At 39.8% G+C, this 19,599-nt stretch overlaps 1 protein-coding gene across 1 annotated transcript in view; it reads right to left on the bottom strand.

The window, feature by feature from the left end:
- Window positions 1-19,599, bottom strand: part of PDILT (protein disulfide isomerase like, testis expressed) — a 43,535-nt gene that overhangs the window by 4,858 nt on the left and 19,078 nt on the right. The window contains exons 5-8 of the mRNA XM_012805739.1: window positions 13,707-13,817; window positions 13,498-13,623; window positions 11,735-11,932; window positions 8,549-8,669 (exon numbers count right to left, since the gene is read on the bottom strand). Of these exons, the coding sequence (XP_012661193.1) occupies window positions 8,549-8,669; window positions 11,735-11,932; window positions 13,498-13,623; window positions 13,707-13,817 (556 nt within the window). The remainder of the gene's footprint in view (window positions 1-8,548; window positions 8,670-11,734; window positions 11,933-13,497; window positions 13,624-13,706; window positions 13,818-19,599) is intronic.

Raw genomic sequence — 19,599 nt, 5'->3', positions numbered from 1 at the left:
TGTATATATTCTCTACCTGCAATTCTGAACTCCCAGCACTCCCCTCCACTCTCTCCCCAAGGTCTGGAAGCCTATCCCCCATGGAATCCAGATTTGGGGGCATTTTCTCGAGACCTGTGGACAGGGCATGGACTATTGCAGGTCTGTGCTGATTCTGTGGCACAGGGGGAAGGAGAAAATGATGGACTGAAGGAACCATATGGAAAAGGTAGAGGCAATGCCCCTCAAGCACAGAGCAACAGCAGCAGCAGTGGGAACAATAGGGCTCACACCCCGGGGGATATTTTGGAAAGACACTCCCTATCTCTCTGGGCAACCAGAGAAAGATGGGCATCTTCTCTGGTGGCAGACACTAGAGGAGTAGATCTGGGACTATAACACAGGCCCTGTGAGCAAAGGGTATGACTAAGGCCATACCAGCCTGGGCAGGGTGCTGCAGGGACGGAGAACAGAAGACGCATGCAGAGACAGCATAATCCCAGGACAGGGCTACGTCAGGACTGCTTTAGTGAGCCTAAGAAGCACCTGGCCCTCAGGGGACCATAGTTGAGACAAAGGCATGTGGGCTGAGGCTGCAACTCAGAGCCGAGTGTGAACTCTAACCGCACCTGCCCCAACACAGACTGCAGTGGAGACAGACACACTAGCTCTGGGCAGTGGCACAGACTGGGACTGAGTTGCAGTTTCCCCTGTGAACTCAAACAGTGCCTGGTCCACAGGGGAATATAGCCAGGACAGAATCACAAATTCTACACAAATATAAGGGTCAGTAACATCAATGAGGGGTGGGGCTGGAACAGAGTGAACCACCCCAGCTTCCATTAACCATCCAAGGCTCTGCCAGATGGTGGCAGAGTGTGGAGGCCTGGCTGAGGAGACATACATCTGCTCATTGGAGGGAACTGGAAGGGGGTTACCAGTGGGGTTACCAATGACTGGGTGTGACAGAGGTACAAAGTGGGGAAAGAGGCATCAACCTTTCCAGACTAATTCATTTGCTGAGGGCGGGGGGGATTTTGACTCCATGAAGACCAGAATGAGTTATACTCAATCTGCCAGCTGACTGCTGCTATCTAGTTGCCAGAGACCTTTTGAACTCTCCCACTTCAGACCAGGTGCTGACTGGGACAATTGATTTGGATCTACCAGACTGGACCAATCACTTGAGGACTATCCAAAGTGGTACCCTGGGTGTGTGGTTGTGGGGAGGTTTGATTTTTCTTTTCCAGTTGTTGCCTAGAGGGGTGGGATGACTTAATTGCTGAGACTTTAACCCAGAGTAACTGATTAACTAGGGGAGGATAGAGACCAGCTGAAAACAAGACAGAGCCACTTAGCCCCACCACAGCAATGTCTCAGGCCATAGCACTGTACGGGTCCTTGGCAAAGTTCTAGGCAAAAAGGTATAGACACCAGTCCCAGCTCTTAGGCAAAGGGTTGGTTAATCACTACTCCAGGAATTCACCCTATCTGCTCATCTAGCAAAATGGTATAAAATAATCATGGGGTGGGATCAGTGGAAAACTTCCAGTAACATAAATAACCAGAGTAGATCAACTCCACTCCCCCAAGGAACAACATGGCAGACACAACTGAAGATTCCATTCATAGACAAATGGCTGAGATGTCAGACATCAAATTCAGAGTTTGGATTGCAAATAAGATTAATAGAATGGAAGTAAGTTGGAATTAGAAATTCAAGGAGCATTTAAAAAGTTGCCTCAACAATTTGATGAATTCAAAGACAAAATCATCAAAGATTTTGACACATTGAGACAAGAATTTGCAGGCTTCAAAGATCTGAAAAATACAGTAGAATCCCTCAGTAACAGAATGGAGCAAGCAGAAGAAAGAATTTCTGACATCAAGAACAAAGCTTTTGTACACTCCCAAGCTCTCAAAGAGGAAGAGAAATGGAGAGCAAAAATGGATCATTCTCTCAGAGAGCGCTGGGATAATTCAAAGAAAACTAATATTCACCTTAGAGGAATTGCTGAAAGCAACAAAGTTGCTTCACAAAGCACAGAGGCTCTTCTTCATGAGATTATGAAGGAGAACTTTCCAGACATGCCAAGAGATTCTGAAAGTCAGATAGCAGACAGTTTCAGAACCCCAGTATGACTCAACTCAAATAAGACATCCCCCTGGCACATCATAATTAACTTCACTAAAGTTAATATGAAGGAGAAAATTCTGAAAGCATTCAGAAGTAAGAAAACCATAACCTGTAAGGGGAAGAATATTAGAATGACTGCAGATCTCTCTGCTGAAACCTTTCAAGCTAGAAGAGGGTGGTCATTGACATTTAATCTCCTAAAACAAAATAACTTTCAATCCAGGATCCCGTACCAAGCTAAACTGAATTTCATTTATGATGGAAGTATTAAATACTTTAATGAAATTCACATGTTGAAGAAATTTGCCATAACTAAACCAGCTCACCAGGATATTCTCAGACCTATCTTCCATAATTACCAGCATAATCCTCCACCATAAAAGTAAACTCACTCAGAAACTTTTGATCAAATTACAACTTCTACAGTGGTGAAAGGATTAAATATGTCCACTGCACTTTCAAAAAACTCGATACCCAAAATTCTACCAGGCTTATCAATATTCTCAATTAATGTGAATGGCTTAAATTGTCCTCTAAAGAGGCATAGGTTGGCTGACTGGATACAAAAACTCAGGCCAGGTATCTGCTGCATGTAAGAATCTCATCTTACCTTAAAGGATAAATATAGACTCAGGGTGAAGGGATGGTCATCTATATTTCAGGCAAATGGAAATCAGAGAAAAGCAGGTGTTGCAATTTTATTCACACATACAATAGGCTTTAAACCAATAAAAGTAAGGAAAGATAAAGATAGTTACTTCATATTTGTTAAGGGTAACAATCAACATGATGAAATTTCAATTATTAACATTTATGCACCCAAACAGAATGCACCTCAATTTATATGAGATTCTAACAGTCATGAGCAACTTGATTTCCTCCAGCACCATAATGGTGATTTTAACACTCCTTTAGCAATGATGGATAGATCCTCCAATAAGAAGCTAAGTAAATAAATTTTAGACTTAAACTTAACAATTCAACAACTGGATTTAACAGACATCTACAGAACATTTCATCCTAAACAAAACTGAACACACATTCTTTTCATCAGCCCATGGAACATACTCCAAAATTGATCACGTCTTAGGTAACAAGTCTAACCTCAGCAAATTTAGAAGAATAGAAATTATTCCTTGCATCTTCTCAGACCATCATGGAATAAAAGTTGAACTCAGTAACAACAGGAATCTGCATACTCATACAAAAACATGGAAGCTAAATAACCTTATGCTGAATGATAGCTGGGTCAGAGATGAGACTAAGAAAAAAATTACCAAATTTTTGGAACAAAATGATAATGAAGACATGAATTATCAGAACCTCTGGGATACCATAAAGGCAGTCCTAAGAGGGAAATTTTTAGCATTACAAGCCTTCCTCAAGAGAACAGAAAGAGAGGAAGTTGACAACTCAATGGGACATCTCAAGCAACCGGAAAACGAAGAACATTCTAATCCTAAACCCAGCAGAAGAAAAGAAATAACCAAAGTTAGAGTAGAATTATATAAAATTGAAAACAAAAGGATTATACAACAGATTAATAAATCAAAAAGTTGGTTTTTGAAAAGGTCAATAAAATACATAAACCTTTGGCTAACCTAACCAGGAAAAAAAAAATAGTAAAATCTCTAATTTCATCAATCAGAAATGGTAAAAATGAAATCACAACAGACTCCTCAGAAATTCAAAAAATTCTTAATGAATGAAACTTTATCCTTAGAAATATGAAAATCTGAAGGAAATTGACCAAGGCTTGGAAGCATGCCACATTGCAAGACTTAGCCACAGTGAAGTGGAATTTTGAATAGGCCTATATCAAGTTCTCAAATAGCATCAACTATACAAAATCTCACTAAAAAGAAAAGCCCAGGGCCAGATGGCTTCATATCAGAATTCTACCAAACCTTTAAAGAGGAACTAGTACCTATACTACTCAACCTTTTCCAAAATACAGAAAGAGAAGGAATACTACCCAACACATTCTATGAAGCAAACATCACCTTGATCCCCAAACCAGGAAAAGACTCAACAAGAAAAGCAAATTATAGACCAGTATCACTAATAAATATTGATACAAAAATATTCAACAAGATCCTAACAAACAGAATCCAGCAATACATCAAACAAATTATACACCAGGACCAAGTGGGTTTTATCCCAGGGTCTCAAGGCTGGTTCAATATACGTAAATCTATAAATATAATTCATCACATAAACAAATTAAAAAACAAAGACCATATGATTCTCTCAACTGATGCAGAAAAAGCTTTTGATAATATCCAGCCATCCTTTCAGAACACTTAAGAAAATTGGTATAGAAGGGACATTTCTTAATGGAGGCCATCTACAACAAACGCACAGCCAATATCATATTAAATGGAGTTAAATTGAAATAATTTCTGCTCAAATCAGGAACCAGGCACGGTTGCCCATTGTCACTGCTTTTGAACATTGTAATAGAAGTCTTAACCATCATAATTAGGGAAGAAAAGGAGACTACGGGTATCCATATAGGGTCAGAAGAGATCAAACTTTTATTCTTCACAGATGATATGAAGAATATCCCTGGAAAACACTAGGGATTCTACTGCAAAACTCTTAGAAGTAATCAAGGAATACAGCAGCATCTCAGGTTACAAAATTAACACTCATAAATCTGTAGCCTTTATATATACCAAAATAGTCCAGCTGAAAAAACAGTCAAGGACTCTATACCATTCACAGTAGTGCCAAAGAAGATGAAATATTTGGGAGTTTACCTGACAAAGGACATGAAAGAGCTCTATAAAGAGAACTATGAAACCCCAAGCAAAGAAATAGCTGAAGATGTTGACAAATGTAAAAACAACCCATGCTCATGGCTGGGAAGAATCAACATTGTTAAAATGTCCATACTATCCAAAAAAATATACAATTTTAATGCAATCCCTATTAGAGCTCCAGTGTCATACTTTAAAGATCTTGAAAAAATACTTCATTTTATATGGAATCAGAAAAAACCTCAAATATCTAAGACATTACTCAGAAATAAAAACAAAGCAGGAGGAATTACACTACCAGACCTCAGACTATACTATAAATCGATAGTGATCAAAACACTATGGTACTGGCATAAAAACAGAGAGGTAGATGTATGGAACACAATAGACCACCAAGAGATGAACCCAGCTACTTACCATTATTTGATCTTTGACAAGCCAATTAAAAACATTCAGTGGGGAAAAGATTCCCTATTTAACAAACGGTGCTGGGTGAACTGGCTGGTGACCTGTAGAAGACTGAAAGTGGACCCACACCTCTCACCATTAACTAAGACAGACTCTCCCTGGATTAAAGATTTAAACTTAAGACATGAAACTACAAAAATACTAGAAGAAAGTGCAGGGAAAACTCTTGAAGAAATCGGTCTGGGTGAATATTTTATGAGGCAGACTCCCTGGGCATTTGAAGCAGCATCAAAAACACACTACTGGGACCTGATCAAACTAAAAAGCTTTTGCATAGCCAAGAACACGGTAAGTAAAGTAAGCAGATAGCCCTCAGAATGGGAGAAGATATTTGCAGGTTATGTCTCCGACAAAGGTTTAATAACCAGAATCCACAAAGAACTCAAATGTATTAACAAGAAAAGAATAAGTGATCCCATCTCAGGGTGGGCAAGGGACTTGAAGAAAAACTTCTCTGAAGAAGACAGGTGCATGGCCTACAGACATATGAAAAATGCTCATCATCCTCAATCATCAGAGAAATGCAAATCAAAACTACTTTGAGATATCATCTAACTCCAGTAAGATTAGCCCCATATCACAAAATCCCAAAACCAGAGATGCTGCCATGGATGTGGAGAAAAGGGAACACTTCTACACTGCTGGTGAGAATGCAAACTAATACGTTCCTTTTGGAAAGATGTCTGGAGAACACTTAGAGAACTAAAAGTAGACCTGCCATTTGATCCTACAATTCCTCTACTAGGTATATATCCAGAAGACCAAAAATCACATTATAATGAAGATATTTGTACCAGAATGTTTATTTTAGCCCAATTCATAATTGCTAAGTCATGGAAGAAGCCCAAGTGCCCATCGACCCATGAATGGATTAATAAATGGTGGTATATGTATGCCATGGGATATTATGCAGCCTTAACGAAAGATGGAGACTTTACCTCTTACATGTTTACGTAGATGGAGCTGGAACATATTCTTTTTAGCAAATTATCTCAAGAATGGAAGAAAAAATATCCAATGTACTCAGCCTTACTATGAAACTAATTTATAGCTTTTTTATGAAAGCTATAACCCAATTATAGCCCAAGAAGAAGAGGAAAGGGGGGGAGGGGAGGGGAGAGGATGGGTGGAGGGAGAGTAATTGGTGGGACCACACCTATGGTGCATCTTACAAGGGTACATGTGAAATTTACTAGGTGTAGAATATAAATGTCTTAACACAATAACTAATAAAATGCTGTGAAGGCTATGTTAACCAGTTTCATGAAAATATCTCAAATAGTATATAAAACCAACACATTGTACCCCATGATTGCATTAATACACACAGCTATGATTTAAAAAAAAGAAAATAGCTGTTATGAGGAATACTCTGTAATATAAATGAATATGGAAATAATACCTATCATTAATATCTGTCACTGTCTGAAAAGGAATGCAAAGGAATAGTGAACAAAAAATAATTATTTGTATAGACAGAATTTCCATGAATAATTTATGAGAATGTAGACAAGCAAGAAACAATAGATCTGACCTATTTTGAGTCTAGAAGACTTTTTTCCATATTTGTAGAAGATATGCTTATATGTTTTTTTCTTTTCAATAGAGAAATTATTATATTATTCTTATTTCTGACTATAAATATATTATAATTATAAAAACCATGAAAATATTATAGAAGCAAAGTACTTCCTTATATGAAGATCAACAGTGACCTTATCACCAGAACAGCTGCCATAAATAGCATTTTGTCTATTCTTTGAAGTAATTATACTAATATATTTCACATATTTATAAAAATCAGAGCACATGGTACATACATGTTCATATAGTTTATAGTCTCCTTTTCTCTCTTAATGTATAATCACTGCTGTCTTTTATTATCCATCAATATAGGTCCCCCTAGTTCTTAATGGCTATCTTTAAAATGTGTATTTTATTTTATGGATGTTCCATAATTTATTTGATCAATCCCATGTTGGTTAACATTTAGGTAGTTTCAAATTTTCTACAATGAATGTTGTAATACATCTTTTCACACTTGACACTTTATTTCCTTAAGAAATGAAAATGCTTGATCAGTTCGTCTGCATAATTTAAAAACTTTTGTCTTAATACTAAAATATACTATCTTACTTCCAAACTTTCCTCCACAAAAGGTTATAGTCATTTTGCTCTCAAGCTTTTCCTATATTGAGTGTTAATATTATTTTTAAGATCTTTGACATTCTTATAGGTGGGAAGTGGTACTTAATTGTCCTTTACATTTCAAGAATTTGATTACTGACGAGCTTTACCATGTTTATGGCCTATCATTACTTGTACATTTGTGATGTAACTATTCTATCTTATTTCTACTTTTGTTCTGGTATATACATCTTATTATTATACTTACTTATTATTGTAAGTGCTTCTCAATGATTAAAAATATTAATCTTTTGTTCATAATATGTACTTTAAAAATATGCCTTTAGTCTTTTTATCTTGATTATATGCCATTTTTACCACACAAAGTTTTTTTTGTTTGTTTGTTTTTGCAGTTTTTGGCTGGGGCTGGGTTTGAACCTGCCACCTCCAGCATATGGGGCCGGCACTCCACTCCTTTGAGCCACAGGTGCTGCCCTACCACACAAAGTTTTTATGTAATCAAAAAAAAAAAAAAAAAAAGCCAGAAACAAAGGAATTCTGTACCTATACCAATGAGTGTAAGTGCAAGAGCCAGACTGCCTAGATTCAAATCTTAGTTCCAGCACTCACTGGCTGCATGATAATGAAGAATTCTTTCAACCTCCCTGAGACTTCATTTAGTCATCTGTAAAGTGGGAGCAATGCTACTTCCTGCTTAACAAAAGATGTTGCAAGGTTTAAGTGAGATAATGAATTCAGTGGCTCATTGTAAGACCTAACTTACCCTGTAGACCTAATCAGACAGTGTTAGCCATCAGCTATACTGTTAGAAAGAGCCAAAGGCCTGGATTATATGGAAGGCATCTCATGCAACATTTCAAGAATTAGATTTCGGAGGATGGAGTTACATTGTCATTGATATTGTCTTGATCCAGCCTTTTGGGTATCTGAAGATTACCCTTGGCATGGTGCATCAATGGGTTTTAGAGATTTCAGTGCCCAGGAATTCAGGAGCAACACTTGAAAAGTAATGTTGGGACCCATTGGGTCCCATCCCCTCTGGGGAGATACTTACAAAACATCACAAATACATCCTTTTCCTTGTCAAAGACCACTATGTTGAAGTTCTTCCCCACGAGCTGCTTCACCAGTCCCTGGTCCCAATATTTTGGAATATCTTCACTGGATTGATGTTTCTAGGAAGCAAATTTAAGAGATCTAACAGCCTCCAGAAAGAAGTTCAGAATTGGGGTTTCCTACCTTGATTGAAAACAACTAAGAGTTTTCTTTTTTTTTCCACAAGAGCCTTGGGAAAGACTTTGAAATGCTGAGATAGATCATGAACTTGTTGTCACCCCTGGATTGTCCCCGACAAATCAGTTTTGGAGGGCCAGGGAGAAGACAGCGGTCCAAACTGGGATGGATTCTAGCATTATAATACATGATTTGGGGGATTCTTGAACGAGGGTGGAGAATTTTTCCATCTTAACTAGTCCACATTAAAAAAAAAAAATTAGCTGACCCTAATTACTCTGAGAATCAAGACCAAGATCTTTTATGTGATCTATAAGATCTTGGCCACATTTTAGTTCCTACCAGCCTCTCCAGACTTCATTCTACCCTTTTTTTTCTTGAGTTATCCTGGCCTTTGGTTTACCTAAATGGCTGATCTTCTTTCCACCTGGACCCTTTGTTTATTATGCCATTCCCTCTGCCTGGACGGCTTTCTCCATTCATGACTCCTGCCCTCCCTTCTTCATTCTTATCCTTCAGAATGACTTCCAGGGAAGGTCTCCTTGACTTCTCCCAGGCTAGAAAGTCCTGCTACCATAAATTCTCATAACACCCAATACTTTTCCTTGTATTACTTATTCAAGTTCATCATTTATGTTTATTTTTCTGGTTATTTGATTAATGTGTCTATCATACTAGATGGAACAGCAGAATGGACTTTTCTTCTCTCATCATTGAGTATCCACTGCCTGGTACATAATAGAAACTGAATAGATGTTTTTGCATATGAATGAATGAAAGAAGGATCTCAGCTCTTGCGTCTCTTTGAAGAAAGTGTTGGAAATGTCAAATCATATTTTTTTCTAAAACCATTGCATCCTGAGCATCTCTTGAATCCACACATGTCTTTTCATCTGTGCTGTCACTGCCCTATCCAGGGAGCCTGCATTGCTCATCTGGATCCTTGGAATAGCCTCCCACATGTAGTTCTCCCTACATTTGCTCCCAATCTTCTCTACATCACAATTCTCTACAATCAGGGTTCTATTTTCACCATGCAAACGTGGCTCACCATTGCCCATAGAATACTAAATCCTTCATCTGTCTGTGAGGTGCCTGATGTGTGGTCTCTGCCCAGCTCGCCTGCATTTTGCTCCCACAGTGCCCTTTCTCTCTGCAACTCCAGGCTCTGGAAAGGGCTTAACAATTCTTTCAGTGGAAGTGTAAAGAGGGTGGGGGCTGGGCATGGGAGATGGGATGTGGTGAAACAATGGAGAGTTAGAAATGGGCCAGATCAGGGACACCCCATAGATCATGTAAGGTAGGCTCATTTCTGTTGGAGGAGGAGGTCCCAGCAGGAAGATGTCTATTTTCTTGGTGAAAATAGAAGACAGAGTACTCAGCTGAGAGTGACAGTAGGAATGAGTATAAGGAGAAATAGACTCTGAGATTAAGAAAATGAGCACAGGAAGAGATACTTATGCAGAGATGCCAGGACATTTCTGAGAGTCCATGGAGGTTTGGTTTGTGATGTCGTGAAGCCAGCACCCTTGGGGTGATGTTGCTTTTCTCCAGCTCTGGTCTGGAAGCAGTAGGGACGTTAAGTGGGTTCAACCTGGTGAGTACTGCAGGGTGTACAGGAGGTGGTGGGTAGAGGGGATAAAGGAGTTAAGGGAATCATCACAAGAGCAGCAAATTGTGGAATGCAAGTTCAAGAACAGGAGCACTAAGTGATCGTGCCATGGGACCAAGAGATGGGAGGCCATGAGAAGTTTGAAGAATTAAAGCAGTGTGGATACTGGAGAAAGGAAATCAGAGGGGTTATTATCCTTGGGTGTGGCTGTGACAGTAAGTGGCTGAGATGCCAGGAACACACCACTAATGGAGAAGAGAGAATGGGGTTTCAGATATTGGCATCTTGGGGAATGATGGCAGAGTGGGATAGGGGGCAAGTCTGCCATCAGGAGCTTCAGTCTTCAGATTGAAGGAAAGTGGGAAGGGGACAATGATCAAGGGGTGGGAGCACACAGTCTAAAGTCCACAAATGCAAAATACAAGGAATTGGGGTTTTTGAAGGTGCAAGGAGGAGAAATGGCTGAGAAGTGGCAAGAAGAAAAGCCACTTCACTGCCCACCCCATGACAATGTGCACACCAGACAAACAGCGTCCACTCCAGAAGGGCCTGGGGAAAGCCATGTCTCGGGGAAACAGATGGAGGTAGAGGAAGCCCTGGGAGGTCAAGGGACTACAGATTTTGGCTTGCCTGGAGAGTCTCAGTTACTCTTGTTGTTCCAGAATGTTTTTAAACAATGCCCCTTTCATTCTCAAAAGTATCCCAGTTTGGAAACTAATTAACATGGTCATCTTACCAGCAGGATAGTTGAGGATACAGCAAGTGCTAAATAAGCAGTGTGTGAGGCTGGGTTATATTTATGGCTGCTTTTCTGCAGCTTCTTCTCCCTGTTAGCAAAATAGTCCCCCCTCTAAACAATCCCATCCAGCCAAGAGGTCCCTAAAACCTCTGAGGCTGAACCCTGATGGATCTCTGTGTTCTACCCCTTTCTGGTCCCCCAAGCAACCATCTACCCTTGGGCTAAGTAAATCTTCAACCTTGAAACCCTGAAGCTGATAGGACAACAAAAGTGCCCTTTTCTTTTCTTTTCTTTCTTTTTTTTTTTTTTGTAGTTTTGGCTGGGGCCAGCCTTGAACCTGCCACCCCTGGTATATGGGGCCCGCACCCTACTCCTTAAGTCACAGGTGCTACCCACCAAAAGTGTTCTTATCAAGGCTAAGGTAGCCCTCCCGAATATCTGCATTTTTATTGGAAATTCCTGCAAAGGAAATGCCTCTACATTACAATGAAAAAAAAATAATGGTGAAATTACAGGTTCAGGTGATAAGTCAAAAGTTGGATAGATTCAAGGTGGGGGAGGTGGGGGGATTTCCCCACAATGAGCAAAGCCAACAGAATTACAAGAAAGGGATGATTTTGAGGTTCTAGTTAAATCTTGTCCAAGAACAACCTTACCTTAGCATTTCTACTCAGGAAGTTGAGGCCGAACCTCTTGAGGTTTCTGAAGGTTATTTCATCTGAAGGCATTTTGTACCTGGCGTCGGAGGTCAGGTTTAGGATTTGGACAGATGGGACGTTGACCTCCGTGATCCGGAAGTACTCAAAGACACGTCTGTTTCTGGGTTCATCTGCATCCACTAGGATGAAAAGGATCTGCCAAATGAAATGAAAATGTCATCTCTCTGGGACCTTCATTAAGGAAGAGAAACTCCTGGAAAGCTGTGGACTAAAGGAATGCAAATAGTGGGATCTGTGGTGCACCTCTGACAGACTTAATAACGGAGCCCTTTCTCTGGGCAGGTGCAGCCCTGCCCACAAATGCACAGCAGGCAGCAGCCGCCAACCTGGTTTCAGCGTCCTGGTATCATACACCATACGCACAGCTTTAGGAAGCCAGAGGTCCTGAGCTTCCATCCTGGTTCTGTGCCACAGTTTCCTTATCTGTAAAATGGTGATTATAAGAGTACCTACTTCACGGGGTTACTGTGAGGTAAGTAAGTAGGAAAATCTATGTAAAGACTTTCTTTATTGACTCACAGGTAGAAAATGTTAACTCATCATTATTCAAGATTATTCTATCAAGGAAACCCATGGTTTCATTCACTCATTCGTCAAATATTCAGAGTTCTTATTATGTGCAAGGCATTTTACCAAGTGCTGGATATACGGCACTGCCCAAAGCAGATAAAATCCACCGCCCTGGAGGAGCTTAGGTTCTAGTGGAGAAGATAGAAAACAAATGGGTAAATGAACTTATAAATTCAGGCAATGAGCGCCAATCAGAAAACAAAATTCCTCTCTATTCCTTGTGATAGAGAGGAATTGCCCAGATGTGAGGATTACATAGGGTGATTAAGAGAAGACTAAATATAGGTATAGTGAATGGGGAAAACTGATTTGTTTCTAATGATGATAATGGTGACAATAATAATAAACATCATTCATTGTACTTTTGTTCATTGCTTTATGTATGGATTGTCTAATTCTTACTATAAGTTTCCATTTCACACACTGGAGACAGAGGCTAAAGGTTTAAGAAACTCCTCTAAGGCAATAGGCAGAGGAAGAGGGTTGAAACACAGTTCCGGGGGAATGGAGGAGGCTCATTTGAAATTAAATGGTAGGCTGGGCAGGGTGGCTCATTCCTGTAGTCCTAGCATTCTGGGAGGCTGAGGCAGGTGTATTGTTTAAGCTCAGGAGTCTGAGACCAGACTGAGAAAGAGCCAGACTCTGTTTCTACTAAAAATAAATAAATAAATAAAAAACTAGGGTGGCTCCTGTGGCTGAAAGGGGTAGTGCCAGCCCCATATACTGGAGGTGGCAGGTTCAAACCCGGCCCTGGCCAAAAACTGCAAAAAAAAAAAAAAAAAAAGAAATAGAAAAAAACTAGCTGGGCATTGTGGTGGGCACTTGTAGTCATAGCTACTTGGGAAGCTGAGGCAAGAGAAAGAGGTTGCTGTGAGCTATGATGCCATGGCACTCTACCCACAAAAGTGAGTAGAGTGAGACAAAGTGAGACTCTGCCTCCAAAATAAAAATTAAATTAAATAGTAAATAATATGTAGTACAGATATGCAAATCAGGAAAATTGGAATGTAAAGGTATATGCAAATCTTTCCTGACTCCATCTATGATAAGCAGGGCTGATAAATAGCCTCAGGTTCTGCAAGTGTTGGATGCCCATCTAAGAGCCAAGAGCAACAGCACGTTCTACTAACCTTGTTCTGGAATTCCTTTGATGCCAGCTTATAATGCTGAATTATGGTACCATATGACTCAGAGCTTTTGGAGACAAAGAGCAGCATGTGATTCAGGATTTGCAATTCGTAAATCAGATCTTTATTCTGAAATTACAAGGAAAATGTCATCCCAAGCTCACACAGCCACCCCAGCAACCCCTTTTCTGGATAAACCTTTGCTCACTCACCTCAGTGTTGTATTCAAGCACAAAGTCAGTGAGGTGCTGTTTTATGACTTGAAGGAGGTTTTGCTTGTTGGTATCATCATTAATAAGCTCTTGGCGGTTCACAAGTTTTCCCTTAGACAAAAGAAGAAAAATATTAGAGGACATTAGCTTCCACAACATAGGTGCTTAATAAATACAAATAGCACATTTTCCCCTTGGATGAAAGGAAAATACCAAGAGAGGGATGACGGCAGGTGTAGTCCATAATCTACATACTTAATAACTATGAATGGCTGGGCAGGTTAGACTGTGGGGAGAATCCGGCTATGTAGCAGCTGTGAACATTTCCACAGACAGGGAGTGTAACTGACTGACAGCCCCAGCTGTCACTCTGAAATCTATCAAAACATTTGTGCTTCTTATACTCTACTCCTAACCAATAATTGAGGGCAGCAGAGATATTAAAGAAGCCTGTTCCTGGGAGATTTGGAACTTCCCTGATAGGTGACTTTGGAGAAATTTCTTAGGACTCTATGGCAGTCCAAGATTCTTCCACTCAACCCTCCTTCTTCCCAAAGGGTCCAATGGCTCTCCCAGTCTCTCCAGCTCTCTCTTTTCCTTTAGAGGCATTCTCCCTAATAGTTTGTAGTCTAATCCTGCTGGGTAACTGCTTCTCAGAAGGACCTGGACTAACACAGGGAATGATATCGTTTTCTGTAGCTCAGGTTCAAAGTCCATAGGTAAAGAAGAAAGGAGCTGTCAGTTTCTGTTCCATCTCTGCATCATCTCTACCAACCCCACCCTAGGCCAAACCTCTCACCTGCAATGCTCTCCTGCTGAACTTCTAATTTTCTTTAGTTAGAGTGATATTCTTAGTACACAAATCTGATTACATCATTATTTTCTTGCCTAAACACTTTTTGCCCCAGTTGTCCTCTGGATAAAGTCTAAAGTCTTTGCTGGTCATGACAATAGTCTAATACTACTTATTAGAGAACTCACACCAGGCCAGCCACAGTTCTAAGCATGTTATATGCACTGATTTATTTAATCTTCATAACATCTCATTGAGCTATGTACTATCATTTCTCCCCATGTTACAAGGAGGAAATTGACACAGAGAAGAGAAGTAACTAGCCCAAGGGTGCTCCACGAGCACGAAGTGGAGGCAAGATGCAAATCAGGGCAGCCTGACTCCAGAGAACCTGCTTTGACTCATTAAAACAGACTGAATCTCTCTCAGTTGAGTTGTCTATGTTTGTCCTTTGGGTTTTGATTTTGTGACAGACTTTATACTACCTTTAATGTTTTTATGTGGTCCAAATGAATAGTATTTTCTTTTCATGGATCCTAAAGTTTCTGTCTTGATTTGTATGGGAGCATCCTTATTTTAGGCTTTGGACATAAAATCTCCCAGGGAATCCTCTAGCCTTTCTATGTTATATATTTTTTTTCAGTAGCATAGTTGTTTTTTATTATTATCAGTTTTTCTGTACTATACCTAATTGTTATATACTATATCTGTATGTGATTGACAGCCAGTGGGTATTTTCATATCAGTATCACCAAAAACATGTGTAATGTGCTGCACTATGACATTACAATGGCTATGCATTACTAGGGCACAAAAAGTTTTCAGTTCTAATGTAATCTTTTGATGCCAGTGTCATATGTGGCGTCCATTATTGACAAAAAGGTTGTTATACAATACATGGTTGTATACAAAAAGATAATTTATCAATACTGGCTTGTGATAAAAGAAAATAATTCTACTATAAGAAACCTCTTCTATAAGAGCTCTGCAGCTAGTTAGCTGTAAATTCTTGAATAAGAAATTATGAGATAAATTTCTTGTAGAAGAATTTACTTTATTTCTTTTCTTTTTTATTAGATCATGGCTGTGTACATTGATACGGTCATGGGGTACAGTATGCTATTTTTATATACAATCTGAAATATTTGTATCAAACTGGTTAACATAGCCTTCATGTCATTTTCTTAGTTATTGTGTTAAGACATTTATGTTCTTCATTTAGAAAGAGTCATATGTACCGTTAAAAGATAAACCATAGACGTGATCCCACCAATCACCCTCCCTCCACCCATCCTCCCCCTTCCCCTCCCTCTCCCCTTTCCCCATCTTCTTGGGTTATAATTGGATTATAGCTTTCCTATGAAAGCTATAAATTAGTTTCATAGTAGGGCAGTGTACATTGGATACTTTTTCTTCCATTCTTGAGATACTTTGCTGAGAAGAATATTTTCCAGCTCCATCCATGTAAACATGAAGGAGGAAAAGTCTCCATCCTTCTTTAGGGATGATATTTTAAAATCAGGGATCAATAGGGGATTTAATTTGGTGTAAGTTGTGGTGTGTAAGCTTTATTTTCCAAATGGCTGCTCAACTGTCCCAACACCAACCATACATATTTTCCCCACTGATTTAAAATATTATCTTTCCCATGTACCAAATTTCATATGTATTTGGATCTATTTCTGGACTCTGCTATTGCACTCAAAAAATCACAAATTATTTTGTGGTTCAGCTTAAAACTTTTCAATGACTACCATGGGCCCAAGAAAAAGCATAGTGGCTCAGAAGTTTCTCTGAAAGTCAAGTAGATCTAGGCATCACTCTGCCTACCTACCTGCCCTGGGCAAGTAACCTAACCTCTCTCAGCCAGATCTTTTAGTAACATGGCTATTGCAAAGATTTGGCCTTGTGCGGGGAGGGTGTAAGGTATATTCCAGACATGTGCTCAGAGCACTTGTCTAGAGCAGCACCATTCAGTAGAACTTTCTATGATGATGGGAATGCTCAGTAAATCTGTGCTGCCCAACACAACAGCCATTAGCCAAATGTGACTGTGGAGCACTTGAAATGTGACTAGCGTGACTGAAGAACTCAAACTGTAATTTAATTGGTTTAAATTTAAATAGGCACACATGACTAGTGGCTGCCATATTGGACAGCTTGAGGTCTAGAACCCAGAGAGGGAGGGGAGATCAATGAGCTCAGACTGTGAAACAGCCTTGGGATCTCATTAAAGGAGCTGAGTCTTTATCCTAAAAATAGGAAGTCATTAAAAGGGCTTTTAGAGGGGAAGATGGAAGTAATCATCAGATCTGAATTCTGGAACCATTACTCTTCAAAAGACAAAAGTTAAAGGAATAGACCAGCTGTGTGGCTGTTATATGCAACAGGTGGTGGGAGATGATGGTCTCTTGATCTAGGACAAGAGCAATAGAAAGAGAAATATGGTCAAGGGATATTTTGGTTATAAAATCAGTAGGGTTGAGATACGAGATTTGTTATGAGGGTTAGAAAAGAAGGAAGTGTTAGAATGAAGCCTGGGTTTTCTGGCTTGTTTAGCTTGTAAGGGAGTAGAAGTGGCACCAATCTGAGAGAGAGAGAGAGAAAGAACATGGGCAGAGGATCTGGAAAGGAGATAATGACTTTGATCTTAGCCATGTTGGAACATCTGGCACTGCGTATAAAGGTCTGGAGATTAGAAAATTCTGCTGGAGGGGGATGGCAACCGAGTAACAGCTTCCCTGCAACTGGGCATGGTGAGTCTGGGGAGAAGAGACTTCAGGCATCTCTGGCTGGTGGGATCTGCCCAGAAACACCACTTTGGAGACACAGGGAGTCAGTGAGGGACTTCTGGACACCATAAGGAGGACAAAAGCAGTGGAGAACTGGCAAGTGTTTGCATGTGTTCATTCGGTCTAATCCTGCCAACAGCTATAAGTACAGCAGCAGCGAGATTGCAAACTGGAAAGGCCTTACCTGTGAGTTGTTTGGGTTTTTCTTTTTAGGACTTGTCACACAGTTGAACTACCTTGGGAGAACTTGGGCAAGAGAGTGGAGGACTTTAAGTATTAGGGCCCCAGACTGAGCTACTGAGCCAGACGGAGCTAATAGTGTTTGGCTGTGGGCTGTGTGGAGACACTGAGGGATACCTGCCTGGGCAAGCTCCACCCTCAGGGTCGCAGAGCAAGGATCAGGCCAGAGCGAGTCATCTAGTGACTGAGCAGCCTAAAGGCAGGGACTGAGACACCTTACAGCCTTGGCCCTCAGGGGCATAGTGTGAGATCGGTTTGGCACACTGGGTAAGTGGATAGCCATTTTAGGAGTGAACAAGTGCTTTCCTAGGAAAGCTTCTGCTTAGCCCAGGTCGGCAGTTTAAAGTGTCTTTTAAGTGGGCTGAGGTGAGAATTAGGTTCTCCACCCTGCCTGGTTTGAGAAATCAGCAGAGGCCTCCAATCGCCATCTCATACAGCTGTATCAGCATTGTGATTAACATCTCATACCCCAGAAGATCACCTATAAAGGTGATCTTTAGAGGATTCCACCTATAAAGAAATGTTAGAAATGACAGAAAGGGAATTTAGAACACAGAAGATGAAAACAATGAAGGAAATTGCAGATAAAGTGGAAAATAAACAAAAGGAAATCTAAAAACAGAATCAAATAAGAGATGAACAATATGAAGAATGTAGAAAGGATATAGCAGAGCTGAAGGAACTGAAGCAGTCAATTAAGGAACTTAAAGATGCACTAGAAAGTATCAACAACAGATTAGACCATGCAGAAGAAATAATCTCGGAGATAGAGGACAAAGCTCTTGAGATAACTCAGATAGTTAAAGAGGCAGAAAAGAAGAGAAGAAAGCAGAATGTTCACAGAATTATAGGACTTCATGAAGTGTTCAAACATATGAGTTATAGGTATCCCAGAAGGAGAAGAAGAATGCCCCAGGGGAATGGAAGCCATACTAGAGAATATTACAAATGAAAATTTCCCAAATATCACCAAAGATTCTGACACACTCCTTTCAGAGGGATATCAGACCCCAGGTTGCCTCAACTCTACCTGAGCTTTTCCAAGACACATTGTGATGAACCTGTCCAAAGTCAAGACAAAAGAAAAGATTTTGCAAGCTGCCAGGAGTAAGTGCCAATTGAACTACGGGGGCAAATCCATTAGGGTGACCACAGATTTCTCTAATGAAACTTTTCAAGCCAGAAGACAGTGGTCATCTACCTTTAATCTACTTAAACAGAATCAGCCCAGAATTCTATATCCTACTATGCTAAGCTTTAAAATTGATGGAGAAATCAAATCTTTTACTGATATACAAACATTGAGGAAATTCTCCATGACAAGACCAGCTTTACAGGAAATACTTCAAACTGTTCTATACACTAATGTAGATGGATCAACAGCAAAATATCATTTTTTCCACAATGATGCGAAAGACAAATCTAAGCCATGGACTCTCACAAAATAAGATGAATAGAACACTACCACACTTATCAATTATCTCAATAAATGTTAATGGCTTGAATTCCCCACTGAAGAGGCATAGATTGGCTGACTGGATTAAAAAACACAAGCCATCCATTTGCTGTCTGCAGGAAACACACCTAGCTTCAAAAGACAAATTAAAACTCCAAGTTAAGGGTTGGAAGACAATTTTTCAGGCAAATGGAATTCAGAAGAAAAGAGAAGTTGAAATCTTATTTTTAGATACATGTGGATTTAAAGCAACTAAAGTCAAAAAAGACAAAAATGATCACTTTATATTGGGCAAGGGGAAAATACAACAAGAAGACATTTCAATTTTAAATATTTATGCACCCAATTTAAAAGCTCCCAGATTCTTGAAATAGACATTACTCAGTCTGAGCAGTATGATATCCTATAATACCATAATAACAGGGAACTTTAATACTTCTCTTACAGAGCTGGACAGATCTCCTAAACAGAAATTAAACAAAGTTATAAGGGACTTAAATGAGACCCTAGAGCAACTGTGCTTGTTAGATGCATATAGAGAACTCCATCCCAAAGATAAAGAATGTACATTCTTCTCATCACCCCATGGAACATTCTCCAAAATTGACCATA

The sequence above is a fragment of the Otolemur garnettii genome, unplaced genomic scaffold, assembly GCF_000181295.1.
Source record: "Otolemur garnettii isolate 467f Iridium unplaced genomic scaffold, OtoGar3 scaffold00044, whole genome shotgun sequence".
Taxonomy (NCBI): domain Eukaryota; kingdom Metazoa; phylum Chordata; class Mammalia; order Primates; family Galagidae; genus Otolemur; species Otolemur garnettii.
Note: the sequence above shows the minus strand (reverse complement) of the source record. Positions and strands in the feature narration are given on the sequence as shown.